The sequence below is a fragment of the Scomber japonicus genome, chromosome 5, assembly GCF_027409825.1.
Source record: "Scomber japonicus isolate fScoJap1 chromosome 5, fScoJap1.pri, whole genome shotgun sequence".
Lineage (NCBI taxonomy): Eukaryota > Metazoa > Chordata > Actinopteri > Scombriformes > Scombridae > Scomber > Scomber japonicus.
The window spans coordinates 19,991,755-20,015,488 of record NC_070582.1 but is presented as its reverse complement, the minus strand read 5'-3'; the positions used below and the strand labels follow the sequence as shown (position 1 = coordinate 20,015,488).

General features: G+C 40.7%; 3 protein-coding genes across 8 annotated transcripts in view; 2 read left to right on the top strand and 1 right to left on the bottom strand.

Annotated features, from left to right (window-relative positions):
- The first annotated feature begins 991 nt into the window (after window positions 1-991).
- pdp2 (putative pyruvate dehydrogenase phosphatase isoenzyme 2) lies at window positions 992-4,150 on the top strand. The gene is made up of 8 exons (XM_053319414.1): window positions 992-1,227; window positions 1,341-1,556; window positions 1,802-1,921; window positions 2,024-2,310; window positions 2,840-2,945; window positions 3,036-3,272; window positions 3,369-3,668; window positions 3,857-4,150. The coding sequence occupies exons 1-8, from the start codon at window positions 1,153-1,155 to the stop codon at window positions 4,130-4,132; spliced, it is 1,617 nt and encodes a 538-aa protein (XP_053175389.1). The 5' UTR covers window positions 992-1,152; the 3' UTR covers window positions 4,133-4,150.
- A 7,011-nt stretch (window positions 4,151-11,161) lies between these two features.
- On the top strand, window positions 11,162-13,090 carry si:dkey-30c15.13 (uncharacterized protein LOC558731 homolog). The gene is made up of 7 exons (XM_053319419.1): window positions 11,162-11,315; window positions 11,477-11,629; window positions 11,716-11,826; window positions 11,910-11,966; window positions 12,045-12,155; window positions 12,380-12,526; window positions 12,782-13,090. Exons 2-7 carry the CDS (start codon window positions 11,477-11,479, stop codon window positions 12,833-12,835), a joined length of 633 nt encoding a protein of 210 aa, XP_053175394.1. The 5' UTR covers window positions 11,162-11,315; the 3' UTR covers window positions 12,836-13,090.
- A 3,450-nt stretch (window positions 13,091-16,540) lies between these two features.
- The window catches only part of frmd4a (FERM domain containing 4A), a 58,198-nt gene continuing 51,004 nt past the window's right edge, over window positions 16,541-23,734 (bottom strand). For 2 of the 6 annotated variants that reach the window (XM_053319412.1, XM_053319411.1), the window contains exons 17-25: window positions 23,207-23,438; window positions 22,932-22,988; window positions 22,596-22,833; window positions 22,200-22,358; window positions 21,532-21,870; window positions 20,864-21,435; window positions 19,237-19,339; window positions 18,666-18,737; window positions 16,541-18,150 (exon numbers count right to left, since the gene is read on the bottom strand). In XM_053319412.1, the coding sequence (XP_053175387.1) occupies window positions 18,668-18,737; window positions 19,237-19,339; window positions 20,864-21,435; window positions 21,532-21,870; window positions 22,200-22,358; window positions 22,596-22,833; window positions 22,932-22,988; window positions 23,207-23,438 (1,770 nt within the window). In that variant the 3' untranslated portion in view covers window positions 16,541-18,150; window positions 18,666-18,667. The remainder of the gene's footprint in view (window positions 18,151-18,665; window positions 18,738-19,236; window positions 19,340-20,863; window positions 21,436-21,531; window positions 21,871-22,199; window positions 22,359-22,595; window positions 22,834-22,931; window positions 22,989-23,206; window positions 23,439-23,734) is intronic. The other 4 variants (XM_053319409.1, XM_053319408.1, XM_053319413.1 and 1 more) reach the window with 2 other exon arrangements.

Below are 23,734 nucleotides of genomic sequence, written 5' to 3'. Positions count from 1 at the left end.
CTTACGCTTTGTTTTTCAGACTTTTGAAATTAGGCTCAGGTCAAATAAGGAAAATTAACAAGGTACGTTTTATCAGTTTGTCCCAGGGCCGAATTTGTTTTTGATATTCAAGTTTTCCAACTTCCGTGGCCCAGAAATAATGTATTGACCTGTTCGGATGAGTGACTGACTGTCGCTACCATAGACTGTATGGTAGCGACAGTCGTATATATGTCTACCATAGACATACGTATGTCTATGGTCGCTACCACTATGGTCGCTACCCGATGTGAGTCGCTGTCGAAGAAGAAGAAGAAGAAGAAACGAGTGAAGCAACAAGCATCCATAATGTATATAGCATCCGGATAGTATTGGAAGAAACCATACTCTCTTGTACACTGGGTGGCGGTATGCACTTTAAAGTTATCTAAAGAGAGAGAAGAAGAAGATATCGCTTCATCCCTTTTATTCATGATTCATTCGTACTTCCATAAGGTTGTATGCATTTGTTTTGTGTCGTCTGTGTTCAACATACTTAAACTCTTTGTCGGTCTGTGTGTAAATATTTAGCTCGGATTTATATTTTTGTGTAACGTTGGTGATTAACTTGTTTGTGAAGCTACGCAGCTAGCAAGCTAAACGCAACGTAGCTAGTCAGCTAACTAATGTCATCTAACACCACAGAAATTACGAATAAATATTGCTTAATATTGGCTTATACTATGTTTATTATAATGGTAAGCTGGCTGACTCATTGAACACGTATCTTGTTATGTTCACTTGTAATTGCACTTTTAATGTTCATAGTGTGCAAGATCAAGTAGCACAGTTGAGTTGAAATTAAGATATATATATATATATATATTATCACTCACTACCTATATTACTCTTTTACACAATTTTACATTTGATAGTTTTTTTTATTGCTGTTGTGCTTATTTATTGTTCTTTAATCTTTTTAATTGGCGCTCTTCATTTTTATTGTCCACTTTGCTGCTGCAATAATGCCAATTTCCCCATCATGGGACTAATAAAGGAATATATTATCTTAGCACATGATAGAATAGCAAGTGTTTTGATAAGAGTCATGCTGGTATTATAACTATCACTTCTTTTTCTTCCCCTCTGCATAGGTATCAGGGTTATTGAGTTGCTCAGCACACTGCCCCAGAAATGTCTGGGCGTTTGTACGCCAGCATCCTCCAAAGAGCTTCAAGCTACACACTTTCTTCTAGTGCCCAACTCCAGGTTCATCTCCTGATTGTCTTTTCTGCTTAATCCAGACTATTATATTTTTATATTCTGCAGTATTTGTTTCCAGGCAAATCCTAATGTAGTTATAACTCATTTTGTTCTTGCAGTATTCCCATCTGGTAGTATCTCACCCTTTTCAACTGCGACCAGCCCAGCATTGTCACTTCTCATCCTGGGGAACCACCAGAACAGACCAGAGGAGCTGCAGGGCCGAGGAGTCAGGAACTCGATCTCAAAGTGGGCGACATCTCTCAACTCGTCAGGATCTAGACTTCCAACTCGGCCAAGTTCAGATCAACAGCATTCTGCGATCTAATGAGCAGGTAATGTATACCACTTTGTCTTTCTTTGGTTTGATATTAAAATAAAGAGTAAGCAAAGCATATTCTCAGGTAGAAAATCTTGTGTATTGTATCTTATAAATCTGATTTTCGTTTAGTATAACCTTGCAGGGTCTACAGAATGTGCTGTAGACCAAGTTTGATTTAGTTGTTGGCCAGGGGGAAATGCTGGTTACTAGTTGTACAATAGCTGGCTACTACTAAGCATGTTTTCATCTGTGTCTCAGTCTGTGAGTGTGCCAGAGTTTGATGGCAGGGGACTCAGTGCTGTGAGAAAGTTTGAGAGCAACCAGCTAGCTGCCAACACTCCTAATGAGGATCGTCGTAGTGCAGCCACCTGCCTACAGGTAAGCATCCTCTCCTCTCTGCCTCTTCCACCTTACTTCTTGGTGTCTCCTGTAAAATAAATGTCCTTTTTTCCCCCCCAACCCCCAACACCACATAAAAAGTCAAAGGGCATGCTCTTTGGAGTGTTTGACGGACATGGGGGCTGGGCGTGTGCCCAGGCTGTTAGTGAGCGGTTGCTGTACTACACTGCAATTGCAATGATGCCAAAGCAGAGCCTGGAGGAGCTTGAGAAGTGCATGGAGCATGGCAGACCTGTTCCTCCCATCTTGCAGTGGTACAAACACCATGCAGACTTTAACTATCGGGACTCTGCTTCGCTCTACATTGACCACCTCAGAGTCTTCTGGCAGGATTTACTGGACAGTGAGGAACATGACGAAGGCATGTGGTATGTACAAAAATATGTGTATTTCTGGCAGACTTAACCAAATTCTTTGAATTGTGTTTTTAAAATTTTCAGCTGTAGGTATACATATTCTCAGATAAAATAAAATAGAATAAAACCTCTTTAAAAACAAACCAAAAAATAACCATAACCTTATTCTCACATATCATTTGACTTCTTATGCTTTTTCAAAGCAGTGAAGCAGGCTACTGTCAACTTAAAACTTAAAAGTTGCTAAATGTCTCTCCACAATATTGAATGCCCTTGAGTCTTTTGATTTCACTGCTCCATTTGATTTGATTTGATTCTGCACATCAATTTATTTTTTTTAAATAGAAAGGTGTTAACATTTAATCTTAACCTTTTTTAATACAATCCAAACTGTGCCTAGAGGGAATTACTTTCACCGGACATCACAACCGGAGAGATAAATATGTCGGACTTTAACAAATTTTCCGGTTATATCAGAATTTACTTATGTAAATAACACATTTTTATTTTACATCCCTCTTTCATTTACCTTCTTTTTTAGTCCTCCGGATGCCCTGGACCGTGCTTTTAAACGGCTTGATGCTGATATCTCCTTGGAGGCTCAAGTCCCCCATTCCAATGACCTGATGAAAAGCACAGCCATCCAGGTGATAATGTCAACCTTCCTTTGCTGCTGCTATGGTGTCTTCAGGGTCACAATACTGTATGTTGATAAACATGCATCATTATCTCCTCAGGTTGCGTTTGCCGGTTGCACAGCCTGTGTGGCTCATGTTGGCACGGATGGGATCCATATGGCCAATGCTGGCGACTGCCGAGCGGTGCTGGGGGTGCAGGAGGAGGACGGCTCTTGGAGCGCTCTGCCCCTTTCCCAGGATCACAACTCACTGAACCAGGCTGAGGTGGAGCGGATCATAGCCCAGCACCCACCCTCAGAGAGAGACACAGTGATCACAGATGACAGACTTCTTGGGGTGAGAGGAGTTCATGGCATAATTCTTAGCAGGCACTGTGCAATGGATACATGTAGAAAATAAGTCACTTGTTCTATCATTGTTTTGTGCCATCAGGTTTTGATGCCATTGCGTGCGTTTGGAGATGTGAGATTCAAGTGGAGCCGTGAATTGCAGCAGAGCATTTTAAACAGCCTGGAATCTGGAGTGGACCTCGACTCTCTTAACCTGTATCAGTACACTCTGCCTAACTATCATACTCCACCCTACCTTGACGTGGCACCAGATATAACGTATCACAAGCTGAGACCTAAAGACCGCTTTCTGATCCTTGGCACTGATGGGTTGTGGGATGAATTAAGGAGTGAGGATGCTGTACGACTTGTTGGAGAGCACCTTAGTGGGATTCACCTACAGGTTTGTCTGTTGAGGACAAATGAAAATGAAATGTATTGTTATTCCTTTGTTAGTACATCTTTTATACAGACCAGACCTCAGTTTCTTCTGTTTTTATCTGATAAACCTCAAGTGTTGCTAATAAAGTGGTGCTTTCTAGATATCACATTTGATGTTTAAAACTCCTGTTGTCCTTTGTTTTTCCCCAGGCTCCGGTATCACCATCTGAGAAGCAGCTCAAACTGGGTCAGATGCATGAAGTCTTGCAGAAACGCAGAGCCCGTGCCTCTCCTGTTCGAGACACCAATGCTGCCACACACCTCATCAGACATGCTCTTGGCACAGGGGAGTATGGAGAACTGTGTCAAGAGAGACTGGCATCTATGCTCACTCTGCCAGAGGACCTGGCTCGAATGTACAGAGACGATATCACAGCTACTGTGGTGTATCTGAACTCTGACCTGGCCAAACCTCACTATAGCTAACAAAAGTTTATTCACAACTAGGGATGCAGCGATTAACTGATTCCAGTATTAACTGCGCTTTAAAACATCATAGTTTTGTAACGGTGAAGGCCCAGCTATTCCAAGTGTTTTTATTCTCATTCTCAGAAAGGGACATTATGCAATGTTCATTAGACAGTTATGTGCATAGTTACAACTGGCAGACTACAGAAGGAAGATGTGCTACAGAACCAAAACAAACCTGGTGCACCAGCTTAAAATACCATGCTACAAGTTTAGGTATGCAATGCTACACATGCTTTCATGAGAGCGACTAGCTAGTTAGCAGCTAGTTAGCTAAAGGAGACGAGAAGTGTCCTGGCAATGGTCGAGGGACTCGACATTGAAGACATTGAAGAGATTGAAGTTATGTTCACCAAAACGTTTTAAATCATCCGTGTGCAAGTACATTGGATACATAAAGAATGGCCAGGGGCTTGTTCAAGATGACGGTTGAATTTGTAAAATTTGCCAAAGAAAAGTCCCTGCTAAAGGATCCAACATCTCAAACCCTATACTGCTATATTGCTACTATACTGCTCAAGTGAAGGAAATGCACTATGTAATAACTAACTAAGAAAATCATTACATTTGTGGCAAGTTACTTAATATAACACTGAGTTGGCAGGGACTTAAATATAAATGTGTCACTTTCAATCAACAAAGTAGTGGTGAGTTAAGAGTTGAGCTTTCAGTATAGGGCTGAAACAATACAAAAAATGGTCGAAGCAATTTTTGTGAATCAAAGCTTTAATTTAATTCATTTCACTCGCATTATAGAACATGCTCTGCTTGTGTTTTACACGGATGGTTATTACTGACACACATGTGTCACTCGTGAAGCAGTTTACTAGAGAGTTATAGCTGGAAAGTGTGTGCAGCATCTTGTCGAGGGCGACCACGGGGCCATCGGCTTTCTATCGCTTATTTGCGTGTCACGTCTTCTTTTTATAATGTCACCGTGTGGATCATGAACCTTGTTCTAGTTAGTGAACTAGCAGCTTCTACCTGCTAAGATCTCACAGTCAGAAGTGGGAGATGAGGAGAAGAGCAGGGAGGTTGATCTCTGGTCTCTACACTGAAAGTTCAAGTATGTATCTCTGACACCAAGCGTTTAGAAATAGTACTGCAGCCCACGTTCAAAACACTGGAGAGAGCTGTCAGTCCTCGCCCCCTCCTCCCAGAGTTGACGTTCACACGGGTTGCCAGTTGTTGGACGTGATCCTACATGCCGCCCGCAAATGAGACACAGAGCGCGCACTAGAGTGTCTGCACGTGTGTGTGTGAGTATAAATGCAGGTTGGGATGTCTGCTAATGTGTATGTTATTATTACTCATTGTTGAACGTAACTGCTGTGAAACAATCAGAAAATAACGTGTTATTAATCTGATTCAGCGGCTTCTTACTGTCACCGCTCCCTCCCTCTTCATCCTCTCTACCTCAGTCCACCACAATACAACATCATCTTGTAGCCGCTCTGACGAGCAACTCTGTCCTCCATTCAGTGTTTTGAACTTTTATAAATAACAGGGAGGCTGAATGAAGTTCCCGCATTGAACACACTGTCTGAGAGCAAAGGAGAGCGTCACCGTCTCACACGCACACACACACACACACACATACACACACACACACACACACACAGTGAGTTAGCTGCTCCTCTCCTCCGTATCAGTAGGTGCAGCTGAGTGGTGTGACAGAGACAGCGGTGTAGAGTTGTCTGACTCTGTACATTTTCAGCCGTCTCCATGTTTCAAAGGCATCTCCTATACATCACCTTGTTTTGTTTCTCAAATTGTCATGACGTATTTGAGAGTCATAAAGAGGCTTTTTTGGTTTTGTAACATCGGATATTATCTGCAATGTTCCTAGCTGCAGCTCAGTGGCAACTGGCAACCCAGATGCTGAAACTCTACTGACTTTGTGATTGGTAATTAGGTGGTGGGTCGCACATCAGGCCAAAACACAAAATGAGAACATTAACATTACTTGTGGGCAGCCACTTAGCTTTTCAAATGCGAATATTCTGGCTGGACTACTTTTGTCAGTGATATCAGTGTTAAAATAGATTATTTAAAATGCATTTGAAAAAGGCATGGATTACAGTTGATAATAAAAACACTTAAGTTCATTACCTACATTAGTTATATTTTCCCCTGGGGGATCAATACAGTTCATCTTAATTTTATATTTATGATAATTTAAAGTATATTTTATGTATTAGAAATAAACTAAAGTGATTACTACAATATTCAATCAAAGTTCATTTTTTCATGGTTTACTTATTTTTATTTTTCTTATTCACTTTTAGCCTAAGACTACCTCTGCTACTGCTGCAGTATTCATCTGTAGTATTGTGAAATAAAAACAGACTATAATCGCATCATCTTAATCAATAATCGTTGCATCCCTATTCACAATGCTGGACAGCAGTTCTGTCCAGATCATAATCAACATCTCTTCCAGTAGCTGTTTTCTGGATATTTCTACAGACATTTGGTGGTTATTAAAACCTGTTACAACAAATTTACACTTCTTTGTAAATGAAAGGACAGTTTTCAGTATTGCACTTTGTACAGGCTTTTTATTATTCATTGCACTTCATACAGGTCACATATTCATAATTGTAGGATTTATCAGATTATATGAAGAAGTGGTCTCACTACCAGCAAAAGAGCACATGGTGCAGTGCATTCCTGAGCTGTATGTTAACAGTGAAATTCATGCTGGTGAATACAAGTTGCATCCATTCAGTTTGTTCTTTGTCTGCATTTTTTGTTTTCATTTTTCTTGCAATTTCACATTGATCTGTGATATCTTTTTCTGTTTACTTAGCAGATTATTTTACTCATGTAAACTGTGAAGTATTGTGTTAATGTCATGTAAATGTGCTGTCCTTTTTTGTGATCATAACATATTTAAACTGGCACTTCACTCACTGGAATAAAGATGCAATTTAACTACAGAGAGGTTATTTTCTTTTGCCCATGTGTTGTAAAATGTGTGTTGGATCAAAAAGTGATTTTAATACACAGATTAGTTGCAACTTTTTAAGGTGACTTAGTAAGAAAGGACAATAACATTGAATTTAGTGAAGAGTGTCTGACACTGTGACATGGGTCTAAAGCTGTGTGGGAAACATAGTTTTCAAAATAAACTGATCTCAATTGTTGCTGATGGTCATGAGAGCCAATCTGATCTTCAAGTGTTGTGTAAATAGTTGGGCTATTTCAGATCAAAATTTCAGAGAAAAAGTTTAACCCATTATTGTCTAATTATCTTGTAAACAATTCCAGTTGTTATATAGATATATATATTTAAAACAAATTTGATAGGTTTCTGCATTCAGCTCATTTAGAATAAAGGAGACAAAATGCCTCTTGCAGAAATGTCAATTTTTAAAAGTCAGTAGAAGCATAAAGCTTCACCTGAATAAATATACACATCTGCATGTCATTCAGTGCCTGAGGTCACCTCTGGCATATTTGCCCCCATCCCCCATCCCCAACTCTTCACTGATAAAATAACTACTCAGCATCAGTAGTTGTAGTAGTAGTGTAGAGCATGAGTCTGGAAGATGAAGCACCAAAAATCACACAAACTGAGGAACGCTGAAGGTGAAAAACTCAACAGGAGCATGTGATAAATGCCAAAAACTTGGCAAACCAGAAAAAAGCCAAAGATCCACTCTAGAGTGTCAGTCCATTGACAGTAGTGGATGACTCTGTACTACGAAACTGGATTTTCTCTTAAGTGTAATTTTCTCTTCCTAAAAGCATTAGGTGTATGTCTGAAACCCAGTGCAATATACCACACAGTTAAGTATTATTTACACTTCAATGTGATACAACCAATGTTTGTTCTTCAGTGTTTGGCTGCTCAGGCTGCAGCAGGGATCTAGCCTCACTGCTTGAACAACAACACTGCTAAAACACTGAAATCCTAAGAAGCAAACATCTTGAGGTAAATTTAGAAGTCATTTTGTAAGCCTGCTTTATTGATTCAGTTTCAAGTAAATATCTGTATTGACATGACTCATAGATGGGACTCCGGCAGCTCCCTGCTGTTGTCTGGCAGTTTGAAACAGATGAAGGAGAGTGGGTTATTCCACCTATTAACTTTCCAGAAAATACCAGGGGTTCATTTCCAACACTCATAGTGAAGGTAAATACAGCAGTAATAAACAGATGAAAATGGGTTTGATACATTTGTACAAACTGTATTTGATTCCAGCAAGGGTCTTCATTATTGCACTTTAGATTAAATCAAGCAAAGATGAACAGGTGGCAATAATCTACAAGATCACCAGACCAGGGGCTGATCAGCCCCCCGACATTGTTTTTACTGTCAAGCATCGATCTGGAGTATTGTATGTGACCAAGCCACTGGACAGGGAGAAAACAGCCAAATACAGTGTGAGTAAAACAAAGAATAATCAGATAGTCCCTGTCTCAATCCTTATGCACCATTCAGTTTTATTGGAATACTGTATGTGTGCTGTTTGTTGCTACTGTTGTTGCTGAGAAGAAGAAGGAGGTCAGAGAAGAAGGTCCCTCTTCTTGAAGATGAACCCAGAGACAACATCTTCTTCTACAATGAGGGAGGAGGTGAAGACAACTGGGTAGGAGCAGAAGGGGGTAGAGAGGAGTAGAGATTTAGGGTAATAGATGTAAAATTGTGACATTATGACAACAGGACATCTCTGCTGACAGTCTGTGTTGTTTGCTTAAATGGGTTTATAGAAGTAGTCTATCTGTCTACACAGGACAGGGATTGAAGTTGTACAATCCTCGCTTTGTTTTACCTGGACTAATTTTACTTCCTATAGGATTTCTTTTTAAAAATGCCATAAGTGCAAAAGGCCAGATCTGTTGCAGATGCACATAGAGAGCACAAGTCACAGCAAGGCAGTAGATTAAATGATCTACCAGACAGGGGATTGGCTAGATATTTACAAGACAACATGAACTACCAGGGATGAATGTTAGGTGAAGTTGTGCAAGCAGCTGTGTAATCTGATAAGTGGCAGAGATGGGAAGCTTACTGAGGACAAGTGGTGTGGAAAATGAATAACAAGGTGGGAATTGATTGGTTTTGCGATACTGTGTTAGCGATGCATTAAGAATCAGATGAGACAGAAGACAGGGAGGGCAAATCAGGTGAAATACACACAGACACGCACACGCACACATAAATACATACACACAGCTGACATGCTGTAGTAATGATTACATTAGATTACCCACTCTGAAACTTAAACCCAATGAGTAATGCGAAAAGAGACACACTTTTGTTGATATTACTCTTTATTTTATATTATATTTGTGTCAGCGTTTGGTTTATTTTTTAAATCTTTATATTTATGTATTTATTTGCATGACCTGAGTCAGCTCCACAGAGGGCTGGATAACCATTCTGCGGTCTTTTGCATAGATTTATTTCCTACTGTCCAAACCCACCCATGCTACCGTCTGCAGCCCCAAAGCCAATGAGAAGATCTGCAACTTCATTGAAGATGTGAGTGAAATATGATAAATGCAGCTTATAGTATGTTTACTTGAATACATTTGGTGTTTAATATTCCTTATAAGCTTTATAACTCTACAACAGTGTCTCTACTCTACTCAGTGTCTTTGACATGATTTTGTTTACTTTCTAAAACTTGAATGCTGCAGACAGTGACCCCACAGCTCCTCCCTATGACTCACTCCTGGTGTTTCACTATGAAGGTGTCGGCTCTGAGGCAAGTTTACTCAGTTCTGTAAATTCCTCAGACTCAGATGAGGAGCAGGACTTTCACAGCCTGGCCCAACGGGGACCACGTTTCAGCAGGTTGGCTGACCTGTATACAGGGGGGATAGAGGATGATGACAGTGAGACACAGAACAGAATGGGTGTAACATGACATTTATAGAGTAGCCAAATTTCTTTTTTTCACAGTTTTGTATGACCTCTTTCTGCTGAGCTTTATGCTTTTTCTGACTTGGTTGTGGTCATATTTAATTGTATATGTGTCCAAAGCTTACTGAATATCACATTTTCTACAAGTGATTGTTTCCATGATGTCATAATAGTATTGCTCATCTTTCCTGCCAAAATGTAATCGCATAAATAAAAGTATACATCATTCTCTCAGTAATGATATGACAACTTCAGTCACATAGGTTACCAGAATTCTGAGTTTTGCCTAATTCAAAGCTGATTCACATAAATGTTACACTGGACAGTATGTGGAAAAGTGATATAGTGACTGATTGGTGTGTAGGTTGCTGGCTGTGCAAATGAGACATTCAATTACAACTGAGAATAAAGGCTACTCTTTCCTTGATCTGCATATAATGTGGAGTTCCTCAAAGCTCAACCTTAGGTCCTGTCCTTTTTTTCAATTTGTATTCTCTTACTTGGTCATATTATCTGTAAGTACAGTATCTCTTTCTATTGCTATATAAAAAGAGTTGAGACAAGGATATATATACACTTTACTGTATCTTTGACAGTCACAGAACTCTGAAGGAATTTCTAAATGATATAAAATACTGGTTGTCACAAGCAGTGTTGCTGTTTAATATATTTAACATAGTTTTGTAACCCTTTGCTTTTATTCCTTATATTTTATAATGGGGTTTTCTTTCATTTCATTTTTTTTGTCATTTTACATACTTTTAAAGAGTGTGTTAAGGTTGTGTTGTTTCTCTTTGTAAACTCAATGAAGTTGTGTCATTATCATATAAACTTTGTGTTTTGGGTCTCATTCCATATAAATGATGGGTTAGTGTGCACAGTGTAGCAAGTGTTATGTTTAAAAAATATGGCTTTAGAGAGAGAGAAAGTGAGAGTGGGTTACAGAACTAGGAAAGAAAATATAATCTGAACCCAGCTCAAAAATGAAACCAATGCTCAAATGACATAGTACGCCTGCTCTACAAGCCGATAAGATCCTTTAGTTGTGACCAACAGTGACCATAAATAACTTACTTCAGAGTGGACTTAAACCTTTCACTATCAACCAACTCATGCAAACTTTGACCCCACTGAACTGAATGCACTGAAGAATAACAGCAGGAGTGAGACAGCGATCTCAATGTTTTTTATTTTAGTTACATGACATTCTCTTTTGATATGAGGGCCTGTGGATAAGTTAAATCGTTACAACCTGTGGGGAAGGTAAGCAACAAAAATGACATACAGTAGAATAAAATCAAGTATGAAATCTGAGTCAAAGTTATGTGTGTTTGACTGATTTGCACACAGGAGTAATATATTGATGAGGCTTTTCAACATCTGGTTTGTTTTCCTACAAGTTACCTTTTTGTCTTTTTCAACAGATGACGGAGAATATGTTCCAGGAGGGGCTATATCAGGTGTATTTTAAGGAGACCCGCCCACTGACCACGGATACCAATAATGAAGCCCTATGCAATGTGAGGATTCATCGTTGGTTCGGCACTGTGGTTAACACCAGACTTTTAGTCACTGGGGTGAGATTCTGCTTTGTTGCATTTGTTCAAACTATTTATCGCTTTTAAACTGTCTGCCTGGCATCTTACCATATGTTTTCCCTCAGGTGGGGCAGATCCTCAGTGCCTTAGCTTGCATACTAACCACAGTCACTCATGCATGTGTGAGCTACAACTGCGCGGTCTCTATGACAACACCTGTGTGGTCAAGTCTATTTGTGAGTCCATATCAGTAATAGTACAAATCTTTCAGTCATCTCAGGTATCAAAGTCTGGGTTATAACTGTTTGTTTTGTTACAGTATGTGGCTGCTGGATGTCTGACAATAGAGGTTCAGAGAAAAGCTAATAAATTAAAGGTAAATGGTTTATGTACTAGTTTCTCATGCAACTTTTTTGCTTATATCAGCAACTAATTATGCATTAATTTTGAACAGATCATCTCTCTGGTTGGTCTGAACCTCTTTAGTCTACTGTTTGGATTCTCTGCTATTCTGGCCATCAGCCTAATTTCTGAAAAACCAGCTGCACTAAACACAAACCAACAGGTAATTCTTCATTTTTATAAATTACATTTACATTATTTTATAAAATAGATATATAATAAAGAGATTCTTTTTTCAAATGATCCACCCGTATGTACAGACAGTACATTTGTAAGTATTATGAAAAGCTTTATTTAGTGTCTAGTTTTGTATAGTGAATGTGTGCTATAAATGAATACTTTCTTAACTGTGTGTGAACTGTCCTCCTCTTGACTTCTTATCACTAGCGTGCCGGTTCAATTGTTGCGAAGGGGAGCTCCATAGCATTCACTGCCCTGTGTTTGCTGCTCTCAGTCTACACACTCTTCCTGTCCTGGAGAGGCCTGCGTCGCTACAGTTCTCCCCATATTCAAGCATACAGCCGCATCTCACAGGTAAATATGGCAGGACACATAAAAGGGGAGAAGAGATTTGGTTCACTGTGAACTTGATTGTTTTGGTCTTTTCTATTTCAAAAGATTTCTGGCTTGAATAGTCAGGAATACAGTTAACTGTGTTAGCTGATTTTGGGTGATGATGGATGTTGAAATGTTTTGTGGGGTCTTGCCACTATTACATTACATGACATTCAGTGTAATTTCTTGGATTTAATGAGGTATGAATGTTTTCTTGCTCTGTTTTTGGCACAGGATCCAGATGACACCAATGGGCCTCTGCTGGAACAGGTGGAATATAGTCTGTGAACCTTAGTAACCTGAAATATCTGTTCAGAGTCACTGTACTGTATACTATATACTTGCGGCCTGGAGTAGAGCCACTCGATGCACTCCTACTTTTGTAAAGTCAGTTACTGTTATTGACCAATGTCTGTATGAACTATTTTAAAACATTTTAGGATATCACATGACACGTGACTCAGTATCACTTCCCCTTTAGGATTCTCAAAAACTTGAAATTCACTTACTCACATAATGAAGAATTATGTCAGCAAATTGAACAGCTACACAAATGATCTGCATGTTAAACAAATAGTAAAGACAACATGGATTTTAATTGTACTGCACTTTCCTAAATACACATTACATTTTTGTGATTGATTGATTCTATTCATTTGACATATTAAAAGTAAACCATTAACAGCGTGTTAATAAACTGTTTCCTTTTTTCCTACAGTACTGCTCTGTGGTCAACAGTAGATGGCAGCATTTCTTATGTTTTTTATGTTGTAGTTCATTCTGAAACAGATCAATCCCCACTGTTCATGAAACAATAGAGGATTGAATTGTTTCACTTCAGATGCCAAATATAAACATTGTCAGGAGCAGGGAGGCCTCTTATTGTGTGAGAGTACGCAAAATTATTGGCAAGTGTGATTTCATGTTCTCTTTTAGTAAGCACCTAATTTTCAGAGAAGATGTTTTCATTGAACTAAATGGGATTGTGAACATGTCTAACACTATCCTTAAACTTTATCCTTACCTCGGACTAAACTTAATTCTAACCTTGAGTCTAAAACTAAGTCCTGGCCCTAAAACTATCACTTGATGGACCAAACAAAATGTCCTAATGTTGAAAAAATGTCTTCATTCTCCAGGTTTAAAACCAGGCCCCATGGAGACAGACGTCCAAGAGTACACTGAATACACACACGGTGAAGGGTGTGGTGTGCATGAGTATTTAAATGATGGAGGATTTCATTAAAAATATAAAGCAAGGTCATACACCACCCCTAAAGCAGGCGCGCGCACACACACACACACACACACACACACACACACACACACACACACACACACACACACACACAAACATGCACAAGTGAAAAAAATAAATCACAGAGGAGCGAGTTTCTCACGGCATGACTGGCTAACAGCTTCCAGCTGTTGCCTGGTTGGGAGAGCTGCTATGGGAACACAGTGAGTACAAAGACTAACATGGGATTCATTAGTAAACGGACACAGAAGGAGAATGAAAGAAAGCAGGATGACAAGGTTGGGTGTCCTCACATAACTGACAACTGATTGCTCTGGTAGAAACCTCTTTTCTATGTGGTAAAGCATCACAATTACTGTGTGTTGCTGTGTTCGAAGCCTGTGAAGCTAGTATTTCATGGTATGAGTGTTAAGTTGTAGTAGTTAAGCCCACATCCCCTGCCAGTACTCTTGAATGATTCCATGCTGCATTTGCACATTAAGGGAACGTTCAGTTTGCAGCCAACCATATGAAATACAAAATGTATGAAAAAAATAACGTCCTTAAGTGCTTACAGTATGTGCAGCTGTTTAGTGTCTGCAGTTGGTGATGAGTAATATCTTTAATGTTTGGAGTGTATCTCCCTTTTGATTCCACAGGAAATCCTTCTTGAGGGGGAGGGGATAAGAGGGAAGTGACTGAGGTCTAGGTGTGATGACAAGAGAGTGAGTGTGTCCAGAGGAGCGGAAGTGGTGGGATTTGAAGTGAGACACTTGGAAGTGAATACGATACGACTCTTTTTTTTTTTTTTTTTAAGAAAAATAAAAAGACAAAGGCATAATCTTGAGAACATTCATCAATAATTTATTTTTCTTAATCTCAAGATCCACCACAGCGTCTCAGGAAAATTCATCATCAGTTTCCAACAACACAGTTTTGAAAAATGTAAAGTTACTATACAAATTTTTTAATAGAAAAAAGAATAAATTAACTGTGGAATTCAGTTTTTTTTAAATCGAATCCACATTTTTTCTACAACACGTTTAATGTATTGTTACAGTTGAACAAAACTGATAAAATCAAGTTACATGCTCTATTGTCTGGTAGGGGAGTGTTCTACAATTAAACTGTTAAAATAAGCTTCATTTTGCACATCTGGTATTGAATCTATTGATAACCATGAAGAGATGTCTAGATCCTACGTGACAAAGCAGTAACTGGTCATTCTGTAGCACCTGAAGGGGTTGTTACAATGTCAGAACTAAAAAAAAAACAAAAAAAAACAAATAAAACAATACTGGTTCATATAAAATGGAACATTGTTAAAACAATGAATGTGAATGTCAAAAACCCCACAAAACCACAGTGCCCCTCCGTACATACAGGAAAAGACTGAAAAAAGAGTTAGTTAATTTCTCTTGGAGTATTACAAAAACCTTATACATGTCTATGGATGAGAAAATATGGTGTGTTTGGAACTACACAGGGAGGGGATGTCACACTTCATCACATTGGGCTCAGAGGTCAGACATTTCCACAAGGTCAAAAAATGGGACTTTCTGGGAGCAGGGCAACACTATGGACCGAGACATGCTAATGTCATAGTTATGCTGAGTGATGTCTTTGGGGTCTTTATTTGTCACTGGATTGGCAGGGCATGCACGGGATTGTGTCTTTAGCACACAGACTATGAGCAAAGGCTTTAAGAGAGCAAAGCAAAGTACCGGTAGGTGACTTGAACACACTATGAGATGGGAGCCAGGGAGCTCCAATCCTGGGTAAAGATTTCTTAAATTTGACTGTGCATGGTTAGATAACTCTTGGCCAGCCAGTCATGCAGGGAGTGGTCTAAACCTTCATACTAAAATTGTCTAAAAAAAGTGGCTGATTAGGGCAACTTAAGTCAGTGTATAAAGGGAACACTTTAGAGGATAGGGTAGCTTGCGTACCAGTCCTCCAGTGCCACACAATCATGGTACACCACTTATCCAGACATGATGCTGCTATGAGAGCTCATTAGACTCTATCAATGTCAACAACTGATGAATTCAGATTTTGTGCAACAAATAAACAGTGATAAACATGAATTCCTAAGTTAGGTGAAGATGAAGGAAAATTGATTTTGCTAAAACGTAGAGTTCTGCCTCCTTCATACAAAACCAGGTGTGCTTTTCTAACCCTGTTCTGAACATTTGATTGTTGATTGGGGTGTGTGAGAGAAATTCTCTCCATTTTAGAATGTATAACACTTTTTTCTCTCTGTTTCAGCTATGGCTTCTTGGCTTTCCTGACAGTTGCGTAGTAATTATTGTCAACTTGAAATCCATCAGTTTCCATATACTACAGAGCGCTAACCTATGACACCTTGTTTGTGGTTTTACTTGTGTTTGTCTAGCCTTTATGCAATTTCATAAAACCCATCATTAAAATATTGAGAGCAGTAAATGAGATCATGTGAAGTGTAGGTCCAGCCCTCACAGACACGGTTAATGTTGTGCTTTAAGAACAAAGTACGTCTGAATGATTCCTTCCACCCATGATACCAAATTATAGGGTTTGTGGACTGTCTTTTACAATGGCTGTAGATGGCGAGGACTTAGAGGTGTCTGTAGCTTGATGAGGTGGCTTTTTCAGTGCTGAATTATAATATAAATGTGAAGCACCTACATGTTTGGCACAAATAAATTTGTGTGTGCCTGTAAATACAAGTGTTAGGACTGTAACTGTGTGTGTGTGTGTTTGTCTGTGTCTGTGTGTGTGTCTGTGTGTGGTCTGGCCAACACTGAGTAAAGTGTTCAGTCTGAATACTCCTGAAATACTAGACAGATGGACAGCGAGACAAGAAATCAGACAGTTAAAAGGGACTGATAGTTACTCAGCATGGGGAGAACTATTACAGAGGTGCGAACAAAGCAGGAGGAATATTCCTGAAAGAAAAGACAATTTACTATAGCCTGAATGGTTTCAATGTCGAACTATAATTGACGCCAACAGCAAATCATGTTTTACTTTCAGGTGAAAAAAAGCGAAGTGGTAAAAGCTGAGCTTCTTGTTCCAATATCATAATTACAGCCAAAATGAAATTTTGCAGTAATTGTGACTGAATGTGGCCATGTTAACGTTCACCCCGAGCCCCCCTACACCTGCTCAGGCAGGCTATGCCTCACAATCCACAATGTGGCCACCAGAAACTGTTGTGGATAAAGAAATTCTGTAAAGACTAAAGACGTTAAATTAACATGAATGATGAAGTCACTGAAGTAAGCTTAGTGCCAAACCCACTAACCACAACTCTAAATTGTTCCTGTGACGCACTAATGATCCTTTACTCCAAGCATCACAAGGCAGAGAACATGGAAAAATGTCTACTTCTATTCACTCTGGAGATTCAAACCAGTTCATATGCTTTTACAATGTTTGTTATTGCTATAGTCCTCGCCGATATCCCAGATAGTGTCCCATCCTGATATTGTCCCTGTGATTTCCCTCGTATACAGTTGACTGACAGGGACACCAGCCTGGGGAACCTGGTGCGACCAGTCAATCCAGTAGTTGTCTTTGGTTGTGGGTTAAACTGAGATGAGGAATTTGTCATCTAAGTATTTGTTGATCCAGATTTTTTGAAAAGTCTGTGCCATTTTCTCTTTCTTTTTATAAATATGCAGGGAGAAATAAACAGACAACAAGATGGGAGTAATGAAATCCAACACAGTTTAGTTGGACATGGAAATTGTTTTTTAAACTGGTGGCTCAAATCCAGCAGGTATCCTCTGATTGGGTGCAATGCACTGGATATAATAAGGTTGGGGACCAAAGGTGAGATTTGAAACAGGTCTTGGAATGGCCGCCTTTGGGATGGTTGAGTTTGAGTTGTATGTTTAATATATTTCTGTGCTCTCTCTCCCCGTCACCTTCTCCACCATGCCCAGTTGCTTGTGTGCTGAGGGTGAGTAAAGAAGGGGCTCTGTGGTGCTGCAGGGCAACAGTTCAACAGCTGAGGTGGCACCTCTCAGTCCGTCCTGTGAAAACAGCCCTTATCAGAGCCCAGCGAGTGTGTCCCTGTCCAGCTGAACTGTGATAGAAGGAGCGCAATAAAGATGTGGTGGGATGGATAGAGGGCAGGACTCAGGAGGAGGGAGGCTCATGTCCAGTCAGGGCAGGGTTTTTGTAGGGCCTTATGGATGAGGTTGTTGGTTGTCAATGGGTAGTAGTGAGGGACAGTGGAAAGGGCAATGGGACTTTTCTGGGCCCTATAGGAAGGTCTTAGACCAGGGTTCCAGGTTTGGCCTTGTCGTGTCCGTACCACTGCACATCTGCCAGCTCTGAACACAAGGGGCTGCTGAGAAAACAGCTGTCACTGAAAGACCTGCAGAGGAAGACAAGGAGACCAGGATCAGCCTGAAAAAGGTACATTTATTCCAAATACTAACATCTATATGATTTCAAGTGTTGATCTGCTGATAAGATTTTTTTTGTTGTTAAAGAATGCTGTCTGTTACAACACATACAGTACAAGGTGAAGTATTTTCATTAGTAAAACCCTCTGTAGGGAATGAGCCACAGTGAAGCATCACAGTCAGAACACGGAGCAGAGCACATGCAGAGATCAGATACAGATACGGCCAGAGAGGGAATACATGACAGATACCTCCACCATCAACGAGCAAGAAATTATCAACCTTCCCCATTGTCATCCACCCACAGATGTACGTAAATATCTTGCATGAGTTCATTTAGTCAATTTGGCACATTGGCTGTCGCATTATATTTTTGCTACCAGGATTTTTTTCTTCTAAAATCTCTGTTATGCTGCTGCTGTGTTTTTCCCAACAGTTGCACTCTATGTTTAGACCACCGAGGGGCCGAGACCACAGACAGTACCTCTATGCATCAGAGCCGGGCTGAGGGGGAGACTGACAGACGTCCTCAGTAGGAGAGCTGTCTGCTGTGCCTCTAAACCAGGAGAGAGGACACACACACACACACACACAAGGAAAGGAGGGTTAGTACAGAAAGAGAGAGAAACGTGAAGGAGGTGACAAAATTAGGGTGTGAGAAAATTTTCCGTAAGGATAAGGTGAGAGGAAAAAGAGTGAGGAAACAAGGAACAAAGATGCGAGTGAGTTAAACATTAGGATAACAAACAGTAAAATAGGATGAAAAGTCAAGACGAGGATATCATTTGAGTACGAAGAAGGTTTAAAAATAACCCAAAACCACATAAAATCATCCTCTAGGATTAGTTCCACAGTGAAGAACAACATCAGCCGACACAGATCCAACAGACAGTGGAAGCCTGTGAGCGTGTTACAGTTAGGTTTGGACAAAGATGGACAGGAAAACAGCTGAGGAACCAAGATGCAGTTTGTCCTGAATCAATGTAAATTCATAACCGGCTTCAGAGTTCCTGTCACCCTTTTGCGCTGATGTGTGTGATTTGTGTGTCTCTTACCCGCTCTGCCAGTTGAGGATGTGCTGTGGGCTACAGGGGGGTGTGGGTGTGGCTGCGTGTTCACTGGAGGGCGTCATACTCCTCTGGCTGTGAGGGGATGCAGCTACGGGGAAAACGGACTGTTAGAGTTACTGAATGAGATACAACATGTGCAGCATGAGACAAAAGAGAGACCAAGCGAATAAATGTACACATACAGAGAACAGAGCAAACACATAATAGAAACATAGCAGAGGACACAACAAAGTGAGGAGCGAAGGAATTTCAACTATGCTTCACATATTAGGTGAGAGGGATGTGGCCTTAGCAGTCTATGGGCCTTAGTGTCACAGACCATTTTCCTGCCACACAACAGTCACATGCTCCTATAACACACAAGCCTGTACGTTATACAGAGACGGGCAAGGGTGAACACCAACATTTACTGAGGAAATGCAGTTTGTCTTTTATTTACATTTTTTAAATCAACTTAAAATATATTAAAATGTAATAATAAATGCTGAATGACCCTACTGACATTTTGTTTTTGCTGTTATTGTATCAACCTGTAAAAATACACAAATACAGGTGTGGTTTATGCCTCGTTGGCGCAGTAGGCAGCCCGTCAGTCTCATAATCTGAAGGTTGTGAGTTTGAGCCTCACATATGGGGCACATGTGTTTTCCTTTCGTAAAATATATTTATCTGCATAAAATTTGAATCTAAAAAAGCTCTGTTTATCTATAGCCAATACTACAACACTGTCTGAATCCAAATGTCCAGATATCCATACACTTGCAGACTCACATAACAACCAGTTTACCCATTTTAATTTTAATGTGAAGGTTTAGTGACATACGATATTGATTTACACAGATTTTGCAGTAGCCAGGATTGACATGATATAGCAGCAGATATGGGCAAAGGTTGATTTTCACCCAAAAAATGAAAGTTCAGTTTAATATGTAATGGTCAAAGTCTGAGAGTTCACTTACAAGTCCAGAATGTGGACAGCTGGATTTGCCATATTCTCTTGTTAATTAGAAATGAACTAATTAAAATTTCAATTTAAATGTTGAATTACTCAGTGAGTTTTCCAGTTATTGTTAGGAGCTCTGAACACACATAATAAAACTAAACCACTAGCTTTGTTGGCGCAGTAGACAGAATATCTGTCACATAATTTAAAGCTTGTGGATTTGACCCTCACATGGAGCAGTAGATTCTGCCAGTTTACATTATTTGATCTTGCAAAGCCTCACACAGTGCAGTATATTTTTCCTGACCAAATCTCTATTGTTTATTGTAAATGTTTTTGAATTGATTTCAGATTTAAAACTCTTGAATCGTTATTACAATTCAGTTATTACTAGTCTTTTCCGTTATAGTTTGAGAGCCACTGAAGCCACAAAAAAACACCTCATCATAGGCCTCATTGGCGCAGTACGCAGTGTGTCAGTCTCATAATCTGAAGGTTGAGAGTTTGAGCCTCACACAGGGCAGTGTGGTTTTTTTTTATTGGGACAGTTATTGTTAAAACCTCTGCAAAGCTAAATAAACAGGGATAGACTTTAATCCAGAACACAGGACTTGCTCTTAATCTTTACTTAGATGAGAGCTGGTTCAAAGTGAACAGATGAAGACTCACCTGGTGAGCCCTTGGCGAGTGTTCCTACCCGACTCCCCCGACCATGTCCCAGAGTGCCTTGCTGTGACCCTGTCTCAGAGGAAGTCGATCCTGAGTGACTTCTTTCCTTCAGGCTCCCTGACGACCTCTGGTACCAGCATCTCAACTCTTCAGACACAGCTGCCCTCCCCCCTCCTCCACCTCCCTCTCGCCCCAATGACGGAGTCCGTACGATCTGGGAGCGGGACGGCGTGAGTCGACCACTCCCTTCTCCTCCTTCCTCTCCTCCCCAGGCCTCCTTGTACAGTCCCCCGGCCGTGTAGGAGCTAGAGGTCTTGAATTGGGCCTTCACACTGTAGTGGCCCTCCTGATCGCTCTCCAAGCTTCGCACCACCACCGGGTTGGGGCTGCCCTCCACGTACAATGGGTACTCTTTGATGCGGTACTGGGAGGAGGGTTGGCTCTGGCTGTGGAGGTAGACTCCATGGTGTCCTCCTCCTATCCCACCTCCACCAGAGCCTCCACCAGAGCCATTCTTAGCTGCCAGATTTGGCATTGAGCCAGAGTTAGAGGACCCCAGATGACCTGCAGACCTGAAAAGAGAACACATGCATCAACCTAGGAATGTTTATTTCTAAACAGAGTTATTACAAAATAAGAAGTGTCTTTTCTTACCCCTCCACCCTTACCTGTGCCTTTGCCTCTGCCTCTGCCTCGCTTTGGAAGGTGAGTCCTCTCCCAGGGTAGAGTAGTTGGGATTGCTGCCAGGGGCCAGGGGTCCGCCAGAGGGGTAGTAATGCTCTGAGCTGCTCTGGCTGGTGCAGGATGAGCAGTCATCCAATGGGTCAGAGCCATTGGAGCTACGTCCTGGGCCTAAGAAGAAGTCAGGGCTGCCCAGTGTGCCCAGGGTGTGTGGGTGTGTGTCGGCTTCCGACACCAACAGTTTGCCCTGAGACTCAAGGCTAGAACTACGGTTCCTAAAGTGCTGAGCGAGACTGTGCAGACGTGTGGGACTGATGTCCACTGACCTGTAACATACAGAAAGTCAAAAAATGTTGAATGAGAAGGGCTGAGCTTGAAGAGATCTTCAGAACTGGAACTGTGAATCTAATAGCCAAGGGCCTAAGTGATTTTTTTATACAAAACAAAACCTACTTGCACTTAGTTTAGATAATGCAAAAAGAGAGAAAGATTGAGGAAACACAGAAGAGGAAGCCCTTTTAGCCCATTCCAGTGGTCATGTACATAGAACCAGAAATGGGAGCCATTACTGAACATTTCTGCACCGCATCTGTGGTGTTTGCCAAAGTAACACAAGTCTTGAATAACAAATAGACAACTGATTATAAAGACTGACCTCGTGGAATGTACGTAATGTGGGGTCCTTGTCCTCAGGTCTGGGGTTGACGGCATGCTGGACTGAGAACTCCAGTGAGGAAGGCTCCTGATGGGGCTGTTCTGCAGAGAGTTACTCCCCCCTGCTTCAGCACTGCCGGAGCTTGGGAAACGCCTGTGACTTGACAGAGAGGCAAGTAAGATCATTATTTAAAATACATATGATTATTTATACTCCTTTCACATGGGAAATCTATGTATGATGTGCTGTTGATTTTAGTTGTAGAGTTAGATGAAATATATGAATTTCACTTGAGATGACTAAACTATATTTTAAATGCAAATGTGGTTGTTTAGGTTGTGGGCAGCCTCACACATATACTACACTAAATAATACTTCAGACAAACTCCCTCATACCTGGAGTGAGAGGAGCGTTTCTTGACTTTTTCATAGGGCTCATCCAGTGATGATTCGCTCCACATTTTGGGTTTAATGGGTGACTTATCATAGTCAGAGCGTGTGTAGTGCAGGTGTCTCAGGCCATCCAGGGACTGCGGTGGAGGAGGCCGACTGTGAGATGGTGGCCGAGGAGGGAGGCCCTTGTGAGGTGACCCCACTGGGGAAAAGGTGGGAGTACCTGTAACTTGAGGATCATCTGGAACCAAGAAATGATTGGATTAATTAACACTCTTTGAGTCATTTAATTACCGTTTTATTATGAAAGAGCAGCGGTAATTAAGAAATATGACTCACCATCATCTAAGACCAGTGCGTCAGACAGTGAACTGTCTTCAGAGCCAATATTGGCCTCTATAGGACAAACAAATGGTACAATTACAACATATTCTTAAAGTTTCAGACTGTCAAAAAGCAACTCATTTGGAACTTGTCAGCTTTACTAGCCAATATGTGGATTTCTATTACTCCTCTAAACAGCATCTGCATGTGGACTCAAACTACAGTTCAAAGAAATAGAGATATGAGGACAAGTTGATTTTCCTATAGTAGTGGTTGGGGTATACTGGTACCTTCAATGATAAGCGACGCCCTCTGCGTAGGCTTCTTGCCAGATCGGACCCGGTACTCATTGATAGAGTTTTCAATTTCCTGGAGCTTCTTCAGTGCGTTCAGATAAGAAGTCTTCCTCTGTTTCTTCAGCTTCTTACTGCTCACATGAGGATCGCTGGCAAGACGCCTGGCCGCTTCCGTAATCTGGGACTGAATGGCAAACTCCCTCTCCAAACGCTCCAGCTCCTCTTCCTGGAATAAGCACACACACACAAACATAAGAGCAAATTCAAAGCAGCACAAGCACAGAAATACCGGCTTTAGAAACAAATACCTACACGTGCCATCCAAAAACAACAAGTGTTTCGTTTGCAGACACATATTCACACTGTAACTCTCCCATGCAACGTATTTGGACAAAGCCTTGCCAGAGAAAACACACTGCGGAAATCATTTATCTGTGTTGCAGGCAGCTTCACATTTTCTCACCACTGAATACTCTCTATTGAGACACACTGCCCCCCAATAATAATAGCTCTCCATCAATC

Coding starts and splice junctions, on each gene's coding strand:
- pdp2 (XM_053319414.1), top strand. CDS start 1,153: ATGTCTGGGCGTTTGTACGCCAGCATCCTCCAAAGAGCTTCAAGCTAC. Junction 1,228..1,340: donor CTTCTAGTGCCCAACTCCAG/GTTCATCTCCTG, acceptor TTGTTCTTGCAG/TATTCCCATCTGGTAGTATC. Junction 2,946..3,035: donor TGAAAAGCACAGCCATCCAG/GTGATAATGTCA, acceptor TTATCTCCTCAG/GTTGCGTTTGCCGGTTGCAC.
- si:dkey-30c15.13 (XM_053319419.1), top strand. CDS start 11,477: ATGACGGAGAATATGTTCCAGGAGGGGCTATATCAGGTGTATTTTAAG. Junction 11,827..11,909: donor CTGTGTGGTCAAGTCTATTT/GTGAGTCCATAT, acceptor GTTTTGTTACAG/TATGTGGCTGCTGGATGTCT. Junction 11,967..12,044: donor GAAAAGCTAATAAATTAAAG/GTAAATGGTTTA, acceptor AATTTTGAACAG/ATCATCTCTCTGGTTGGTCT.